The sequence below is a fragment of the Parambassis ranga genome, chromosome 15 (assembly GCF_900634625.1).
Source record: "Parambassis ranga chromosome 15, fParRan2.1, whole genome shotgun sequence".
Lineage (NCBI taxonomy): Eukaryota > Metazoa > Chordata > Actinopteri > Ambassidae > Parambassis > Parambassis ranga.
In genome coordinates, this window is record NC_041035.1 from 8796357 (window position 1) to 8816465 (window position 20109).

General features: G+C 39.6%; 1 protein-coding gene across 13 annotated transcripts in view; it reads left to right on the forward strand.

The window, feature by feature from the left end:
- The first annotated feature begins 158 nt into the window (after positions 1–158).
- The window catches only part of LOC114447816 (mitogen-activated protein kinase kinase kinase kinase 3-like), a 29335-nt gene continuing 9384 nt past the window's right edge, over positions 159–20109 (forward strand). For 5 of the 13 annotated variants that reach the window (XM_028424289.1, XM_028424290.1, XM_028424297.1 and 2 more), the window contains exons 1-19: positions 159–385; positions 8238–8295; positions 8756–8846; positions 9028–9092; positions 9186–9241; positions 9559–9606; positions 10005–10047; positions 10178–10250; positions 10620–10751; positions 10942–11004; positions 11111–11192; positions 11493–11609; positions 12046–12120; positions 13984–14062; positions 14188–14246; positions 15714–15776; positions 17337–17389; positions 17745–17783; positions 19788–19862. In XM_028424289.1, coding sequence (XP_028280090.1) covers positions 287–385; positions 8238–8295; positions 8756–8846; positions 9028–9092; positions 9186–9241; positions 9559–9606; positions 10005–10047; positions 10178–10250; positions 10620–10751; positions 10942–11004; positions 11111–11192; positions 11493–11609; positions 12046–12120; positions 13984–14062; positions 14188–14246; positions 15714–15776; positions 17337–17389; positions 17745–17783; positions 19788–19862 — 1370 coding nt within the window. In that variant the 5' untranslated portion in view covers positions 159–286. The remainder of the gene's footprint in view (positions 386–8237; positions 8296–8755; positions 8847–9027; positions 9093–9185; positions 9242–9558; positions 9607–10004; positions 10048–10177; positions 10251–10619; positions 10752–10941; positions 11005–11110; positions 11193–11492; positions 11610–12045; positions 12121–13983; positions 14063–14187; positions 14247–15713; positions 15777–17336; positions 17390–17744; positions 17784–19787; positions 19863–20109) is intronic. The other 8 variants (XM_028424293.1, XM_028424301.1, XM_028424295.1 and 5 more) reach the window with 6 other exon arrangements.

Sequence of the window (20109 nt, forward strand, 5' to 3'; positions counted from 1 at the left end):
CTTTAAGTTCAAGTTTTGTGTCCGGTGTTGTGTATTTACTGTACCTGGCTTGTGAATGCATTCGCAAATTCATTATTTTCAACAGCTCCTTCTCCCTTGACACGATGGAAAGGGCACGCCATAATGTCCATTGCGCATGCCCATTGCGCAGTGGAAGCCATGTTGGAGGTACAGTGGAATCGGGCTGGGATTTTCTGACGCCGTATGTTTTTCTTAAAATATCTGTTTTCATACATTGTCGGAGTTCGCCAACCGTGCGCTACTGGCGCCGTAATCGGCAGTGGAAATGATGAACTCCAGTGTCGACCTGTCCCGGCGGAATCCGCAGGAGGATTTCGAGCTGATCCAGAGGATAGGAAGCGGCACATACGGAGATGTGTACAAGGTAAAACTGCAGTCGGAACCAGCCTTCGAGTTCCATTTTCGGACACAGAGTCGTAGACAATATCTGGTTTATAATGTTTCTTTCCAGCTGTGTCAAATGTCAGAAAACTAAACGTGTGACATCATCGAGTTGTTTGTATCATAGCGTGTCGAGCTTGTGTTTGTTTTGATGTTGCTGCTACAGTAGTTACTTCTACGTCTGCTGGTGCTGTAATTCCAATGTCGGACACGCAGCTAAGGCTGCACTTTACTGGTGTTTAATGGCTGTTATTGTATTGAAGATTGTCTTTGTGACAGTATATCCGCACGGGTAATGCAATAAAAAATGTTTTTTCTTAGTAAAAACGTCCCAGTGCTCAGATAATGATAAACAATCATAGCTAACGTAAACGGTGGCCGTAACAATGTTGTCTGGCGCATACGTTAAAGCTGTTTTTACGTCTTGTAGAAATCGGAATTTCTTCCTTTCAGTGTTATTTGTTGCAACGTATGTTCAGATAGAAGGCAGACTTGCTTGTTTACAAGACTTAGGCTGTGGTCGTCGCCTAAACATTGCGCTGAATAGAGTAGAATTGATTTTGAGTCGTATCCGATAATAGACGTTTAGCTACTAGCTGTCCGACAACGGATGTGGTTAACCCGATAGCATCAAGATGCTAACCAGGCGTTTAGCCGCTTCGTAGGGACTTGGTGTCAATATTTCAAGGTGCAGTGATTTGTTACCTGTAGGGGAACATAGATGGAAGCAGGGGGAACCAAGGAGGCTCAGTTAATAGTATTATTTGTTTAAAATCATTAAAATTTAGCTTAGACAGAGACTGACAGATGCCTGCCCGCAGAAACACTGTGGCTAAAGCGCTCAGGTTGTGCAAGCGACAACAACAACAAGATTTATATGAACACTTCTCACTGCTGTTATTCGCTTTTTAACATCACGGAAAACAAGTTGCAGTTATGAAGGTTATGAAGGAACTGGGGTGCTCGTTTCTATGTAGTCTGTTGATGTAGGTGTTATTATAGCTGGTGTGTCTCCCCCTCACTACATCAAGGCCCTTTGCAGGGAGCAGGGAGTTCCAAGCTGGGAGACAGTTTGTGAATTACAACCGACCAGTCACATCAAGTGACACATTTTCTATTGTCTTCCACAAATGCAATCCGATTTAACACGTTTTTACCAAAATCAAGCATTTACATATTGCAAAATCCGAGAAACCATGCAGCAGTCCATTAAGAACAAATGGCATCAGGTGAGGCTGGTAAAGATCCATGCAGGAGCACAGTGTAACATCTTATTGGATTCATAAGAACAAGGTCTGGTAAATACCACAGAAGTGATTTTCATGCTTGATGACTTTAGAGGCATTGCATCATCCTCACCTGGCTGATTTGCACCACCACTTTTTATAGTATGTACATCGGGCGGGTTATGCAAGGAAAGCGTCTATGCCCTCACTTCTGTAGTTGTTTGTGCAGCAGTCAGTCTGTTGTGGAATTTAATTTAACTGCAGTGTGAGGGAGAGGCTTTTGGCAGACAGAGGATTCATTAAATGCTTTAATAGAATGAGATGATGTTTGGTTAACCTCCAGGCTCTTTGTTGTAATTACAACAATCCTAAAGGATAGTGATGTATAGGATTTCCAGTATTTCTGAACAAATTGCTGCAATTAATTGGAAAAGAACATTCTAAACACATACATTTCTTTTTTTGTGTCTGTGTTGTTTATTTTGTTTCTCTCTATGCTGCAGCTAATCTCATTTGCTTCTAATTTAGGTTCGGTATCTTGCCATGGTCCAGACAGATAGGTCTGGCAAAATATCTTTAACAGGCCGCCAGCTCACAGCTAACTTGCCTGCCAGGACTGTCACAAACATTCCTTAGCTGATTAATGTGCACTAATGTCCTTTTAAAAACAAATTTAAAGGGTGATAATTGTTCAGCTGTTTGACATAAACGTGACAAAAATATTTAAAAAAGGGAAATAAATAAAAAAAAATGTATTGACATTGATAAGGCCCATAGCTTATAGTCGGTTTGGTGAAGGCCAATGCTTAAACCTGAAACCTGTGGATTAAAGGATGTGCTTCCAAGCACCAGAGCACTTGGTAAACATCATTGATGCCTATATTTGGTTCTATCACTGTGTGAAAAAGTGTGGCTTGGATAGGAATGTTTGAGCAGGAAACAAAGCATGGAGTCTGCTAGCTTGTTTTCACCGTATGTTTGTAGCTCTGACTCCGTCTGCATCTATAAAAAAAAAAAAAAAGGAGGAGGTTTGTTTGTGAGACAGTTCTGCTTAACAAACACATGACAGGTTTGATGTTCCTTAAGAGTCTGCTCATAGGGATTCCCATGTTTTTGTAAGGGAGACACAATTAGTTGCCAAGAATGAAACTGATAATGTCAACAAAATGGGTCATTTTATGCCAGATACTATATTTCACCCTAAACTCCGGTAAAGATTCAGCAATGCCTTGATACCAAGATTGTTTTGTAGTCACAGAACTCTCCATTTAAATGTATTTTTTACTTTACTCAAAAAGTTCAACTGTAACAGACAACCCTGAGGTTGTCAAGGTTAAAGGGACAGTACACCATAAAGACCTGTGAAATGCATCAAAGTTTTTGTTGTATCATTTAGTCGTGTAGTTTTTAAACTTTTTGTAGAGAAATTCTTCAAATCTTCAGGCTGTTATCTTTGACTGGTGTAAATACCACCAACTGGACAACGTACTTAAAATTCCTTGACATGAATCATTATCAGTGAAGCTGCACTGTTATTAGTGAGTCAGAGGTGACGGCTTTGTCTAATTTCCTAATTTAAACTCAGACCAGTCTGCTTCTCCCTGTTGTGGCTTGAAACGCCTTCGTAAACAACCATTAAATTAAAACGTCCATGGTCAGAATGATGTAGCATGATGCAGTAAAAGTGTACATTGTATATTTATGTTCACAGATCAATATCTATCGATTAGCTTGGCTTTTGCTCTGTGACGTTTGCGATACCAGGTTTATTAATTGTTACTTTATGTGAGTGCAGTGAAGTGAAATTGCTCTTCTTTTGCAGTAGCTTTTTGTCATCTAGACTACTTCTAATAAATATCAGTGTCAGCCTTTTATGTCCTACTAAAGCCACAAAAACCTGCCACTGTTATAGCTCTCTGAATGTGTTTTAAAACACTAATCACTGGCTAAGTATTTAGCCAGTGGTGACAGTGCATGTGGCTTTGAATGAGGAAGTATCGGCAGGCAACAGCTTTCAGTGGGCATGATCGTTTAATGACAGATCTGTTTCAGTAGCTGTGTGTGTGTGTGTTTCTGTAACACAGCAGCCATGTGGGTATTTCGGGGCAGGCAATGCTACTGGACAAGTTCACCTTTTTGCTTGTATTGAATCTGTTTAGCTGCATGGATAGATAACTATTCTTAAGCTGATGTAGTTATTTGTGGTATTTATTAAAACTCAACACAGTAAAATAACACCATGGCTAATTATCAGGCAGAGTCACACTGAAATGTGGCTTTTTACAGAAAAGATAGTTGCATCTTTACAGTAACTCTAGTGTAATCACTGTTCTCAACCTGCCATGTTAAGTACTTTCTGTGTACCCGCATTCTCTACTAACGTATGCAAAGACTTTACTGTCATAAATGTGGTAACGGATAACAACTTCCTCTGCCCACACTTGGTGTGTGTGGCACAGCTGGGTAGCTGTGGTTTAGGAATGCAGGAATCCTCACTTCCTCCGTGTGTGCGTGTTTGTGTCCTATTGTTTTGCACAAGTCCGACAGAGGAAGACGACAGAGCAGAGCTGAAGTGAAACAAATACACACAATATAACATAATTGTATCATCTCATGCATGGGCACACACATACACAAATGGCTGAGAGTCGCAATTAAAGCAGCAGGTCCACAATCACCCTGTGTTGGTCACTGTTCCTCCAGTTGTTTGCTCACTAAGGTAGACACTTAGACCTCAGTGTGTAAGGTTTGGAAATTCAGTCCCCATCTTGGCACTCTTTGTTCTCCAAATTCAGTTTATGTACTAGGCAGGCATTTGTCTCTGTGCCCCTGGTGCAGTGATGTATTATAGCTTGCATCAGCTTGCATGCTTACTGTACATACAGAAAGGACAAAACAAAATGTACCTGTAAAAATAATTGATCGGCTGGACATTTAGGCAATGTGGGATTAACTTTGGTTTACTTGTTATGCTTTTTAAGATCACTGAGATTACAGATCAATAAATTATGATATAATATGAAATAATATTGGCTTTTAAGGTAGGGTTTGCATTATTGTGGGATTATGTGTCAATCACCTGCTCCAAGTGTTTTTATCTATGTAAATAAATGCCTGAGCCAATGTGATTCAGGCTATCTTGAGCCAGGGCGTAACCAGCTATTTAAAGAACACATAAACCGTATTAATAAAGTTTAATATATAATCTTTCAGTCTGTGTTTATCCATTTTTGATAAATGCCTGAGAATAGGCTGCTGGTTGGCACAGGCCAGACAGTGACACTTCTTTGTAGGGAAGAATTAATGATGTGACAGGTGAAGAAGTGTCGGAGCCTTCCCCCACAAGCACATGTGTTTACAGCAGTGTTCCCATAGTTGCACAGGAAAAAGAGTCCAATCAGCACATTTAAGCTTTTCCTCTACAGAAGCTGCTACTGTCACTCACCAGGATTTAGCTTTCTCTCTAAACAAACGACAACTAAACTGTTACAAATGGAAGTTACAGTCAGTTATAAAATGCTTTTCACTATGACACATGAATAAACATAAAACAGCATTTCATCACACTTGGCTTCAGAAGCAATGTTGATTTGTATTTCTGGTAAGTGGTTGAGGTCAGTTTTTGTTTGGAGCACCTTGGTGATCGTACCTCTGCCAGGTCACAACTCTGCTGTAGAAGTTGTTCTGTAAATCTTGGCTCTATTGTAGTACAAGTGTCAAATCCTATTTTGAGATTGTGTGTTCATGTGATTGGAGTTGGGAATGCTCAAACTTGGCTCGAACTAAATGATTTATTAATTCTAGCCAAATGTTTCTTATGATGAAGATAATCAAGCTCTGGTAGAAATGTTTTCTTGGATTATTGTTTTTCTTTACTTCATCTAACTGCAATTACAAACACATACTTGTGCACATATTCCTGCATACTTGTTTGGGAGAGTCATTGTTGCAAGTATGTGTGTGTTCAGACTTCATAGGCTAACGTGTGAATGTCAGTGGTGTGAGGGAAAAGTCAATCATACTTATCTCACAGGCTTGATTTTATACCTCAGTACTTTATAGTTATAGTTTGTAGTACTTAAGATCTTATATGCCATTTAACCTTCTATTTGCTGACCTGATCATCTGCTTCAAAGGAAGAAGGAATTTGATAGTAAATGCTGGATTAAGTGACTCCTCTGGGTGGGTGAGTTTCTAGTGTGTGTTTAAGTGCTTAAAGAAAAGTTGAAGTAGACCTGAGAGGCTTTAAAGGATTGTGTTTGTGTGTGTTTGTGCATTTATGTTTGGTTTGCTTGAGTGAGTGGGTTTTTCTTTGAAAGACAGGCATGCTAATTAAACACACTTCACTACATTTAGCCTTCACCTCACCTGTTTCCCTCCAGGGGCACTGAGAAAAGCTTTCTGACAAAACAAAATATGTAAGAATCAGGCTGACGTGCCAGTTCATAGGCTTTAGAAGTTAGTTAAACATTTGAAAATAATTTCAAATTGTCTGTGTAAATGTTTATGTAAAGATCGTGTCATAATATAAGTTATAAGAAATTTAGGAAAAGCATGTCAGCATTTGTTATTATGTAATGAGCAGGATAAAATTCTTGTAAGGTGAGAAACGTGACAAGGCAAAAAAGACCGGAGAAACATGGTGGTGATTGGAAGAACACCTCAAATCTCTCTGAGAAATCTTGTTAGAGGAAGTAAATGGCTAACTATTATTGCAACTGATGCCCCAGGCTAGGCTTAAACCCCACCACTAATGCAGTGGAGCTGCACAGTGGCTCTCAGCAGATGGCTGTGGTTATATGGGACTATCAGCTCCCGTATGTAGGTGTGTTAATCTTTACAAAAACAACCATTTGTAAAGTTCTGTGTGGAAATCACAGTTTTAAAATGTCAGACAGGTGATTCCCAACACTAGTACACAAGCTAGGTGTAAGTGTGTAAAGCCTTGCACATAAACCTGTGACCTGAGTCAGTGCAGATATGAGGACCACCACTTCCCTGACATGAACTCTGACCTTATGCAAGTTAGACATCTTGAAGTCGGATGTGCACTTTATTTCAGCTTGGAAAAACTCCCTTAGAATAAAATCTAATGGTGCACCTTTGGTTGATTTTTTTTGAATTACTATAGGCTCAGGAATACAACTCAAACTGTGGGGGATTATTAGCTGAGTTGTAATTGCTTAGGTTGTTTTTCATGGTCAGAGAGGGAGGAGAGAATAAAATGCACCACTGATATGTCCACTGAGCTAGCCATATGCTCTGTCTATGACACAAATACTCACCGCCTTTGTCGTATATGATTAGTTAAATTTTTCCACATCAAGCAACCACTGACGGCCCTTAGCAACGTCAGGAAATTCTGGGCACTTGCATTGGTAGGAAAACTCCTAATCATATTGAATCGCCATAATAATCTTCAGCCATGTCTTCTTTTGTATATGCTTTATGCTTGTTTTTTCAATCGTTTTCTGAAATTTTAGGAAGTGATGGAGTCTTTTGTTGAACTGGAAATTGAGCAAGACGGTTGTCATTCATTCATTTTTTGGCTGTGTGTCACATGGAAGTTGGATTTTCAAGGACTAGTGCATTTTTTTATTATTTTAAATCTTTAGTTTAATTGAGCAAGTTTGAGAATATATTTTTATTATTCCTGAGTTCATTTGTTCAGTTGTCTGTCCTGAGATTTAAACCCTTGGTTACACCAAACGGCATGCTTCAGTCAGTTGTAGCAGCCACTCAAGTCAAGTCAGGCTGTGTGTTGTTGCCACTAACAGTGTTATGAGTCATCTCTGGTCTGTCTGCTGACTGAAGACGCTCTGTCTCTCTGCTCTCCAGTTAGCTTCTATCTCCCTCTTTTCTCTTTGCATGTCTTTGTCTCTTGCTCTCTGATCACAGCTTTGTTTTGGTGTGGGTAGGCTTCTGTCATTCCTCCTGCCTCTGTTCGTCTCCACTTCATCTTGCTCTTGAACTGGAGCACTTTTTGTCCTACTTAGTGATATTCAGTTCACTTAAATTAGATAATGCACTTGTTTTCTTCTGTTTACTCTTTAAGAATCAGGGTGGATGAGAGTGTTTCCATCATCCATCCAGACTGGAGAACCTAATAAGCTGCTGTTTTAGAGACAAACACAACTCTTTGACATGTTCATTAAATAGAATCTCTTTTTTTGAAAGTCACCAGTTTTCTCTGATTCCCTCACACATAGTTCTACAGCGTCACACTCACACATTCTTGCAAAGGCCTGAGAGAAGTCAGCAATTCATGTCTCTCTGAAAGCCATCTTTTATTCATGTATATTTCATATATAATTCCTCTCCCACCAAACCAGCAGCACGGCTGTATGTAAACACAGCTTGCTATTTATAGAAAAGCAGCATGTGTATCCCACAATCCCCCTAGTTTCTGACTAATTCTAGCTTTTCAGGCATACAGAAAAACCATCTCGATTTCCTGTTGAAGTCCATACATTCCTCACCCCACACCGCCCATCTGAGTTGTAGGATTCTGTCTTCCCATTTTTACCTTCGTGTTGCTCAAACAACAAGCATTCTTGGTTTGTGTTTCCCAGACTTCAGTGACTCACTTTCCCTCTTCTTGTCCTTTAGGCTCGTAATGTAAACACAGGAGAGCTGGCTGCTATCAAAGTCATCAAACTGGAACCGGGTGAGTTACCTCATCTTTCTTTCTTTTTATCAGCCTCTCTTAGCTCTGCCATCCTTCATTTTCCTCTTTTTCTTTTTGTTGTCCTCTGTGGACAATTGCCTTTGCCCATCATCAGACACACAAACCTCTTTTCCACATCTTTTCCTCTCTCACCCCACTGTCTGTGATTCTGTCCTCCTCCCAAAAGACCAGATACTTAGATACCGATGCTCTCACGAAGTGCTCAAAAGATTAAATAAACTTACCGGATTAGAGGGCAACTATAGAAACATATCACCACACTGTTAATTGCTTGACAGTTTGTCCTTGTTTCAGTTATGCTCTTCTTAGCTGTTTATACACATACTCTTGCACTAAGACAAAATTTTGTATCATCCTGTTAGTCGTAATAACAATGTGAAGCTACAGTTGTTACTACATTACCAATATAATAATAATATGTGTATACATTTGACTCTAGGTGAGGACTTTGCCGTCGTCCAGCAGGAGATTATAATGATGAAGGACTGTAAACACTCCAACATTGTTGCCTATTTTGGCAGTTATCTCCGGTAAGTGTGTGTATGTGTGTGGAATGTTCACAATGTTGTTATAAAAATGCACATTGTTGAAATTTAAAGCATGTCATGACGTGCATGATTGTCAGGACTGAGAGATAAGCTGGTGCATGTGAGAAAATAAAAGATTATGCCAGAAGATGCACTTTTAACAGAGTTTTCTTTGTGTGTGCAGGAGAGATAAGTTATGGATCAGTATGGAGTACTGTGGAGGTGGTTCTCTGCAGGATATCTATCACGGTACGGACAACATACACACAGACACACTGTGATCTTAACTATTTTCTCCCCTTTTTCCCCTCATTGATGTTATCAACCTCTTTACTCCTACAGTAACTGGACCCTTGTCAGAGTCACAGATAGCCTATATGTCACGGGAGACCCTGCAGGTAGAGTATGCTGTGTATTCATTGGCAGCACATTCCTGTCTAAACACAACAGGCATATTTAGTCGAGTAGTCCTCTGCTTAGCTGGAACTGCTTTGCTGTAAAATAATTTCCTGAATCAGTACCAGAATCATTTATGAAAAAAGAACTGTTTTGGTTGTAATGATGTTTTATTTGTGCAAATGTTGAATTGAGTATAACAAGAGAGGAACAGACATTGTCCATACAAATGAGTGTAGTTGATCTGATCTCCAGTATATTTGATTTTAATTTAAAAAATGGATCAATATATTCCATTGACTTTCCTTTTTGTTTGCAGGGTTTATACTATCTGCACAATAAAGGCAAAATGCATCGAGACATTAAGGTGAGTTTGGAGAGTGTATGAATATAAGAAAATCTGGTCATAAAACAATTTTCATTTTAATCTGTATGTTACTTTATGCTTGTAATTCATCATCATAATTACAGATTGCTACTGAGCTGAATTAATGTCAGTAGTGATGTATTTTACCATTATTGGTAAAAATCAATAGTATTTCCTACTCTTGCATTGGCTATGGGGTGTTGAAGAGCAGATTACTTAATCACAGGAGTACATAAAAATATGTTTAGTGACATAGAAAAATTGGTAAATTACTGCTACTACTACAGCTGTTGGTGTTTATGACTAAAATTATTTTTGACCTTAGCTGCAGGCAACATTGATTGTGGCAAACCTGCTTTTCTGGTGTTGATTTGTGAGTTGCCTGTTTTTTTTGACAGGGAGCCAACATCCTCTTGACAGACAACGGCTATGTTAAACTAGGTGAGAAGAAATTGCAAGGCCTCAGTAATGATCCCCTGCTTCAGAAGAGTGAATCTTGAGTGACTCTGGACGCTGACTTTGTTTCTTTCCCCACTCCTCTTTTCTTCACTATCATTTTTTCTTCTCTTAGCTGACTTTGGTGTATCAGCCCAGATCACAGCAACTCTAGCCAAGAGGAAGTCGTTCATTGGAACGCCTTACTGGTGAGTTGTTGTTATTTTCTTCCATTAGCTCCTTTGATACACCATATCAATACACATACAGTAGAGCTAAGTGTAACATCCAGCATAAATAATGCAAGACTTCTTTTCAATTCAGTAAATTCTCAGATGTTCATTTGGCTGTGCTCCAGCAATATACCCGAATACACTCTAATTAGCTGATGTTTTTTAGTGCTGATAAACTTAGCATACCAGGAACGATTGTTTTTTTTTATGCACAAATAAGTCAAGAAGTTGCATATCAGGGTCATGGTCTTTTCTCTAGTGCATGGTTATGAAATTAACTTCACTGAGTAGCTGATCAGCTGACAGTTTTTTTCTCTGCTGTTGTCTACCTTTGTCTTTACATAGGATGGCTCCAGAGGTAGCAGCAGTGGAGAGAAAAGGAGGTTACAACCAGCTGTGTGATATCTGGGCTGTGGGCATTACTGCAATAGAGCTGGCTGAGCTACAGCCACCCATGTTTGACCTGCATCCAATGAGGTTGGTTCCATGTGACAAAACAATATGGGGTTAGGCAGTGATTCGGTGATGATGTCTAATGTGGAAACTGAATTCATATCATACAGCATCAAATGTGTTAGTTTAGTTGTGTGGCATTATACCTCCATGCTGTGCAGGTGGCTGCAGAACAAAATTTAATCCTAGTCTTACTGTGTTTTATTTCCCAAAGGGCTCTGTTCTTAATGACCAAGAGTAATTTCCAGCCTCCTAAGTTGAAAGATAAACTCAAGTGGTAAGAAAACAACCTCCATCTAATAGAGAAAACCTGCTTTTGTGTTTTTTTTTGCCAAGGTTAGGTCAGTCCTTTAAATAATAACCATTTACTCTTTAAACCATAGGACAAATAATTTCCACCAGTTTGTGAAACTCGCCTTGACGAAGAACCCAAAGAAGAGGCCCACAGCTGAGAAACTGCTGCAGGTGAAACAAAACAACATATTGACAGTTGACACAATAAATGTGGTAACCCAAGCATAAACATCACAAATAACTCTGTGAAGATCCTCAGTCACTATGTGTCATTTATACAAGTTCCACAGCAATTAGTCATCAATACTGTGAAAGTAGACTTGACACCTGACGGCATACTACGGTACATAAGAGCTTTGATAAGCACTTATGGCAGGTTGTTTATAACAGCTATCACTGTTAATAACTGGGAGTCTATTGTGGTCTTTGGGTACCTCACTCTGATTGACACCTGTCTTGTCTGTCTTCCAGTATCCTTTTGTGTCCCAGCCCCTTAGCAGGACACTAGCAATTGAGCTGCTGGACAAAGCCAACAACCCTGACCACAGCACCTACAACGACTTTGACGATGACGACCCAGAACCTGAGGTAACCTTTGACCTCCTCAGGGTATGAAAAATAATTCACGCTTGGTAGCAGGGCAGCAGAGGAGTAATTATTACTTCATTATTTTGCCTGATCTCCCTCTTTTCCCTCCCCCCTTAAATTGTGTGTTTCATTTGGTTATTTATGAAATTCCTTTTTCCATCCACCATCACTCGTATATTCTCTCCTCACCCTCAGTCCCTCCTTTCTCTGGCACATGTGACTCATCTTTTTGTTCTTTGTCCTTTTCCCTCTTTCCTCTCTTGTTATTTCTACTTTCTTTTCCCGTTTGTTTCTCTCCTTGTGCTTGGTTTCCTCCTCTCTTTTCCCCTTTGTAGCACTTCTCCTTTCTCCCCACTTTTCTTCTCCCCTTCTTTCTCCCTTCCATTTTTTCTCTTGTCTTCTTGTCTCCACCTCACATCGTCTCCCTCCTCCTCAGTTTAAGTACAGGGGTCATTTCCTTCCCATAAGCCCCGGTGCTCGACGTGCACCCCGTTTTGCGGCCCGTAGGAAGGTACCAGTGTTGGCTGCAGTGATGTCATTCTAACACAAACCATTCTGCCAGTTGTTTTTTTTTTTTGACTTGGAGGAGGGCTGGAGAACTGAATGAATAGACACGATTTCCATTCGATTCAGTGTTTACTGGTGTTGTCATGGAAGTTGGCATTGGTATGTGAGATTCAGACAGTTGATGGATTACCATGTAGTTGCATAATTAGCTAGAAATGTCAGTGAACACTATTGTTTTATGTTCAAGCTTTGTACTTCACATGTTTAAATAACTGTGAAGTTTGTAGTATTTCACAGTTTTAGTTCCCTCTGTTAACATTATTGATAACAGTCTTGAAACTTTAAGACGTAAGAAAAGTTACAGCAATTACAAAACTAATTTGACTAGTGTAAACGGTCAAAACTTCAGCTTTATATGCTGTCCACACTGCATTGGTAAAAAAGTAAAATATTGTCAAATAGCAAACATTCTGGTTACTTTTACTAATGTTATGCCAGAGGAAACCCATAGCCTACACAGGAAGTTCAGTTTTTAGATTGGCAAAGAAAAAATTATTTCCAGCGTAACATCCAGCATTTAAGGCAGCATCAAAAACATACTGCTTATTTCCATGGCAACATTGGTGAGACGCTTTGGCCATAATGGTGATAACTAAAAAAAAAATCAAACAATGTCCTAAGAAACATCTTGATTCATTCCAGTTCTGTGGCAAAAGCTAGATTTTGAACACATTTTTTAAGATCGGAGGAGATGTCCAAGAGTTTAAATCGAGGCAACTCATAGATTTTTTTTTTTCTTCAGAAAAACAAAAAAAAATGTCATGAGTCCAGTTGCCTCGATTTAAACTCTTGGACATAACATGACCTGGATGAATGAAAGCATCCACAGACATTCAAACGAGATGGCTTCCAAATTATGACACTCACTAAAATAATGCATCCTATCCATTTTGAGGGTAGATGAATTTGTAAGTAAGGTAATGGTACAGTAAGTCTGACCCAGCTTTACAAGCACATTGAAATAGTTATTGAATTGTTTAATCGGCTCTTTTTAAAAGATGAAAGCCACATCTCTGAAAAAGGTTGTGATTCTCAAATGTTACAGGTGTGGTAGCCATTTTATCTGCCTTTATTTCACTAACCATGAGTTGTGTGCTTTGTAAATCTGACTTTAAATTGCCAGGTTTATTAGTGAATGTAAGCCAGAGATGTGGTTTTGATTGATGCATTTTCATAGTGTTGGTTTGAGTTTTCCAGTCTTTTCAAGCATGGTTTATGGTTGCTGTGTTTTTCCGTGGAGAGGAAAATTAACTGTGTGAGAAGTACAGTAAAAAAAAGCATTCTGTACAACCCACTGTGGATGGTAAATTATGAATGGCCAATAATATAAACATGAAACAATATGAGACGCCATTATTTCCAAATAACTATCCTTCATCAATACCTTAGTTGATTTTGTCAACTTGTTTTTATTTAGCCTGTTTAATGGAGCCTGGTGCAGTGCAGTGGATAAAGGGGTCACCTGTTTTGAAATATGTGTTTGGCAGAGAGTCACTTTTAAAAATGTCCTCTATCATTATCATACTAAATGTTTTGAAGATGTTTGAGCTTACAGTTTCAGCATGAATAGAAATGTGTTGTCGCCAGGGAAGGATTGTGTCTTACTGTGACTGTGTTGCTATGTTTTGGTTGTCTTGTTGCATTGTGTGGCCGGCTCTTTTGCTGAGTCATCAAATCCCCCTTGCAGGAAATAGCAGGGGGATTATGTTTTTTTAAAACCTATTGTAATCTCTTTCATGTAAACTACTTCACTGTGTATAGGAACGGCTCTCTGACTCTGAGTGTGTCTCCTTCTCTTTCCTCATAGTCTCCGGTCTCTGTTCCTCATCGCATCCGTTCCACCAGCAGGAGCACCAGGGAAGGAAAGACACTGTCTGAGATTAACTGTGAGTCCCTACACAAGGTTGACAGGAGTAAATACATTTCAAGTCTGTCTCTCCCCAACTCATGTTGTTCTCTCTTATCCCGTCTCTTTTCTGCCTCTGTCTGTCAATGCCAATATCCATCCCAGTTGGTCAGGTGAAGTTTGATCCTCCATTGAGAAAGGAAACAGAGCCACATCATGAACCGGTGAGTTATGGTTGTGATATATGTTAGTATGTGTGTGTGGGTGAGGTTATATTTGTTTTGAATGTCACTTCACCAATACTGGCATGGGTGATCCTCACCTCTACAGTGGAAGCTCCCTGCCCCCACCAATTCATCAGTCTGATGAACCAAATGTAAAGCCCATCCACACAGAAAGGTTTTGAAATCAATGTCACTAAGATAACTGCAGTATTGCATTACTATTTAAAAAAACAAAAAAAACAAAAAAAAAAACAAAAGTTAATTTAGGAATGATTGAAGTCTGGCTAGAGGTCAGGTATTAATCTCTTTCCAGTGCATTTTCAGATTAGAGAGAAAGTTAGGGATTACCTTTTGGATGCTGTCCAGTGGAAGAAGCCTAAGCATATCATACAGGGAGGAGACCCTGGGACAGACCTAAAGCTTGTAAGTGGGTGTTTCACCTTGCCTGGAATGCCTTAGGTCTGTTTGTAGAAGGGTGGAGAAGGTGGTTAGACTGAGCAACATCTGAGCAATTTTGCAAACACGACCCATGCTTTCATCACTGACAGTGAACACAGATGTATGCTCTTTTTTTCCCTAAAGTCTCTTTACTTACAATCATGGAAGGTCACATAGATATGGATGCACTCAAGATCTTTATGATGTTAGAATTCAAAGGGAAGGTGGACATTTTTGTTAGCTAGAAAATTGTCAGTCTATTTAGACATACATCATTTAAGCCACAGTTGCGCCTTACATTGACTTTCTAGATTTCACATGCTGTGGCTGTGCTTTTATCAATTCCTTCTGCTGCTGAACGATGTGGTGGCTGGTAGTTTAATGGGATGGTGCAAGGTTCATTCACAATCACAGCATATTGTTGGTCTACCGCTCCCTCACACCCTCCCACTCTTTTTTTTGTCCTTCTATGCACTTTTTCCACTATACCCTTTTGTACTCCCCCTCTCCTGAAAGAGCTTAAATGAATCATGTCAAACTGAATTAAGTTCTGACCTTGTTCCGTCTCTCTTTATTTTATTCATAAGTTTCTATTAGTATTCTCAGAATTATTCACAGATATAGGTCTTTCCAATGGGATGGTATTTTATATAAAACAGTTTGGAGGTTCAATCTAGATTCAGTTATATGGTCTTTATTCAAAGAAATACTAGCAAGAATACAGCTGCATCATCTTTCTCATTTTGAATTTAGTAAGATTACATCCATGATATATTGCAATTAATTAATGCCACACCAATTCATTTTGCTGAGTTTAACCCGTCTACACCATCACATCCATCCCCTCTTTCAACTGATATCCCATATCCTCCACCTCCAAACTGCTGATTCATGGACTTCTTAGCCCATTTTGGCCTTAATCCATTTTCACCCCTCATCCTCACTCTTGCCTCCACTCCTCCCCTATCCCTCCATCAGTCCAGGTTAATGTATTAACTGAGGTCTCTCTCGCTCTGTCTTGCTGACCAGTGTGATTCTGAGCCCTATCTGGACTGTGTTGAGGAGCTCTACTATACCGCGAGATCTAATCTGGTAGTACTCCTTCTGTCTCTCTCTTTCTCTGTTTTAGCCTCTGCGTTTCGGTCTCCTTCTAGCATCACGCCTTTCCTTTACTCCTTCTTATTACTCTCCACATTGCTTGTTCTGAAGGACAAGTCCTTGTCCTTCTTTTGGCTCTGTTGCCGTCTGAGCCTTCGCTGTCTCTGTTATGCGTTCTGTTTTTCAGAGGGCTGACTCTTTGGCTGCACGGTTGTCCAACATGTATTTTTGTTCATTTTCACAGTGTTGGTTCATCTATTCTGGTCTATCCATCTGTTACTGTTCATTTTGTTCTTCTTTTTCCAGCTTCAGCTTGTGCCTCACTAACTGGTGTTGTAGTTGTTGCTGTCATGGTGATTAGAGTCTTTCAGTGTTGTCGTTTTCATGTGTATAAAACACACACACACAAGTAGATACAGTAGATGGTAGTGGTCAGTTGTAGACAGACAACACACACACATACAGCCCTCTAATGCTGTGTTGCATGTCCTATGTAGTTGAAATACATAGGATATCTGTCCCTACAGTGTGTGTCCTCTCCCTTATGAACTTGTGTTTCTATGTTCTCTAACCTCTTACATGTTGTAGCTGACAAAAAACAGAGGCCTTTTCTTATGTGGGTGTGTCTGCTTGTGTCTCTCTGTTCATTTTCAGTGTGTGTGTTTCCCCTAGCACGCTCGTAGCCTTAAAATCATTACCTTCAACAACGTTTCTGTGACACAATGCTGCATTCACATTGTGGTTTTATGTAACAGAGGTAACATAATCGCACGGCAGATGAGTCACAATTATCCAGACTTTGATTCATTTGTTATATTCAGCATTAAGAAAAACTCAAGTTACTGTTACATTTTCAAAGCCAAAAACAAGTAAGCTTATCCCTCTTAACATATTTGCACAAAATAATCTGCACCTCACTGCCTACAGTATCAAGTGAGCATTACATTCAAGGAGTGCCTTATAACTAGGACACCCAGTGTGTGGTATTTAGTGGAGGAAAAGGTGGTTAGTTGCTGCTAGCTAATTTAGGTAGCATCTGTCGCTTTCTGGCTTTCTCTTAATTCATGCTTTTTTCTCACTGTACACTTTCACTTCTTTGTGCAAAGGAAACTCAACACGTTGATTGTCAAACCAGTTTTATGTTTTTTTTCTGATAGTTTTGTTATCTAAATTTTCATTGTGCTAAATAATTCAGCAATCTATCCTGCATTTGAAAATTAATTGAATAGCATTTGGGTTAATTAATCTATAATAAGATGCTGCTGTGGCTAATATCTTATGATTAACAAATTATTTTTAGGCAAGAGTCAAAATCAGATTTTGTACCTCTGGGAATGTGGTTATGAAAGATGAAAGTGTTGTTTGTAAGTTGAAGCAGGCTGCTGTATTTATTGCCACAATGGCTACAGTGGCAGCCTCTACCATAATTTGGTGATTCAAGAGGGGTTCGTTGGTTGTCACTGCTTTAAATGTAGTTTTACTTCCACACTGCTGCACAGTTTACAAGTTATGAAGTACTTGGCACAGTAGTAATGTTTTTTGTTTGTGTTGTAGGATTTGCAGTTGGATTATGGCCATGATTCACCAAGTCTTCTGGGAGGAAATAAGTAAGCCTTTTTTCTGTCTTCTCTCATTTCATCTCTTCTCCCACCACCTTTTCTAGTATTTTTATGATGAAGGGAAGCTGTGGAGAAACATGTCACAAAGTGAAATAGTTATATAGATAATAGATAATAGATATCTAGATAATAGATATGTTGTGCTTTATGTTACATGGTTTATTCATAATCGTAACTTGAGGATATAAGGTGTGAGTTCTATTTTCGTGTGCTTTGTAAGCAGAAAGCTCAAGTTCAGATCAGGGTAGCTAAATGTCCTCCACTGTCACTGGCAAGGAGTCTGTAAATATGTATTTTTTTTCCTTGTTTTTATGTCTCATGTACTATATCTTTTAATTTACAGGAGTCTTCTCAAATCTGTGGAGGAGGAACTACAGCAGAGGTAAGTCAGATAATTTTTTCCTTTTGAATCCTTTGGGACGTACTTGGTCAGCTGGAGCTCTAACCTCGCCCACCCATCAGCCAATCATTGTTTAATGCCAGGACTAATCGGGCCAATCACACGCAACTAATGCTGGTATAATGACTTCAGGCTGTCACAGCTCGCTGCACTTTGGATTCTGCTGGTTTTTATTTTCTCTCTGCGGCTTGCTTCATGCTTTGATGTCATCAGGAAAGGCTGTGCTTCATAGGAGCTTCCTGCAGAGCATGACACACACACACACACACACACACACACACCTTTGTGCATGTCAGCATTTAAACACATGCACGTTAATTTGTGTAGCCAAATTAATTATAGCAAAAATGCTGGGAAGTCTGTGGAATAATCAAATTGCTGAAAATATGATTGCTGTTTATGTGCTTTGCTCTTTTCTATGAGGCAATCTCACACAACAAATGTCCACTAAATTCATTGGTCTACATGAAAGACTGCTTACATGTATTACCTCAGGATAAAAAAAAATGCTTAATAAATATTCACTTAGATTCAATTTTATACCAATTTTCCATACAGTTCCACATTTTGTAGGCAGTGTTTGTTGGATCAGTGTTTTATGGACTGGTAGTGTTTCATTCTTAAAGATTTCCTTGCCACAGTTTGAGTTGTGCCTGGTTTTGTCTATGTATGTCTCCTTTAGTTTATTTATGTGTCAGTTCATATGTCTATATGTAGTTTTAGTAGTTTGTTGCCCAATGGTTCGTCGTTTGTTTTAGTGTTTAGAATTTCCTTAAATAAGTTAGTAGCATTTTTTTCAAGGTGGGTCTGAAGACTTTTAGCTCTGGCTGTTAATGAGGCAATTAAACACTAACTGTAGTTAGCCTAAGTAAAATATGGGTCACTGGGTTTGTGTAGATATCCGACAGTAGCTGGCATTAGCTAGCAGCAGTGACAGTTTTGACAATGACTATCATGCTAAAAGTGATACAGTGGATGTAACATTTGTATTGGCGCTAAAATCAGTAACAACTAGGTAAAGATTGTCCCCTTTCATGCTTTGTTGTAGTGAGTAGTATTAAGTTTCATTCCCTGGTGGTGCTGAAACGAGGGCAACGTTTATAACTGCAACTGTGTTAACAAGCATCATTTAGAGGGGATGATTGAGTCACTGTACCAACAAGTTCAGGTGTACAGGCCATCCTACTCAATCAGCTGTTAGCGTTTGGCAGTAGCATGCTGGCAAGGAAACAGGTCAAAGGCACACTCTACTGGATGATTATATGCTCTGATTGGACGATTGGACAGCCTGACGTCCTATACACCATGTTTTCGGAGGAAGGTAAAACACGGAGGGAGTCAGATTTGTGGGTACAGCCAATCAGCTGTTAGCAGTTAGCAGCAGGGCACCAATAAATAAACTGTGTTTATTAGTCCCATTAGTCATAAAATCATGTCATTGTATTTCTTCTTAATTTTTATAGGTGTAAAGCCACTAAATTGCATTGAATATAAATTAGTGTCTTTATCACTTGTTAAAAATCAGGTTCAAAGACCTGCCCTGTTGATAATGTGTACTGTGAAGAGTATAGAAGTTCAGTCTGTTAAGGTGTGTGTGGATCTGTAAGGACTGTATAGATGCGAACAGCACAGTTAAGTTTGAATGTTTTGTGATGGAATTTCACTAGATGTTGACCAGTTTGTTAATTGTGTTTGTTGCAGTATGAACATGTAGCTGTTGTTTGGATCTGTCCAGTCCTTTCAGATCAGCCCAGGGTTTAGGGGTTAGAGGTAGTTTGTGAACCAAGAGTCACTCAGTTCTCCCTTCCCCTTTCCCTTCTCCCTCCATCTTCTTTCACCTCCTCTTCTTGTCATCTCCTGTCTCCTGTCTTTGCTTGCTCCCTTTCCTCTTTCGTTCTCCCTGGCACCACAATTTCTATTCCCCCCTCCTACATCTACATTCTACTTTCTTTCCCACTCCCCTCCTGTCTTCACCTCCTCTCCCAGGGGCCATGTGGCACACTTAGGGGATGATGAGGATGAGGATGATGATGGTGCAGATGATGATGAAACTCACACTCAGTAAGTTCCCTCTCAGTCTTAGAACTGAAAGCTTCCTTCCTCCTCCTTCCTTGTCTCCACATCTTCCTTTCTTTCCCCTCCTTTATATCTAAGGGGAAAGAATGAGGATTAGGAGGAAGATGGGGAGAAAGGCCTCCTACCAAGGTTTCATCCATGCATCTCTATGCAGCACACACCACCGTCACCCCACATACGCCACCTGTGTTTGTGTGTGTGTTTACTGCCTGTGTGTTTTCCATGCTGTTAC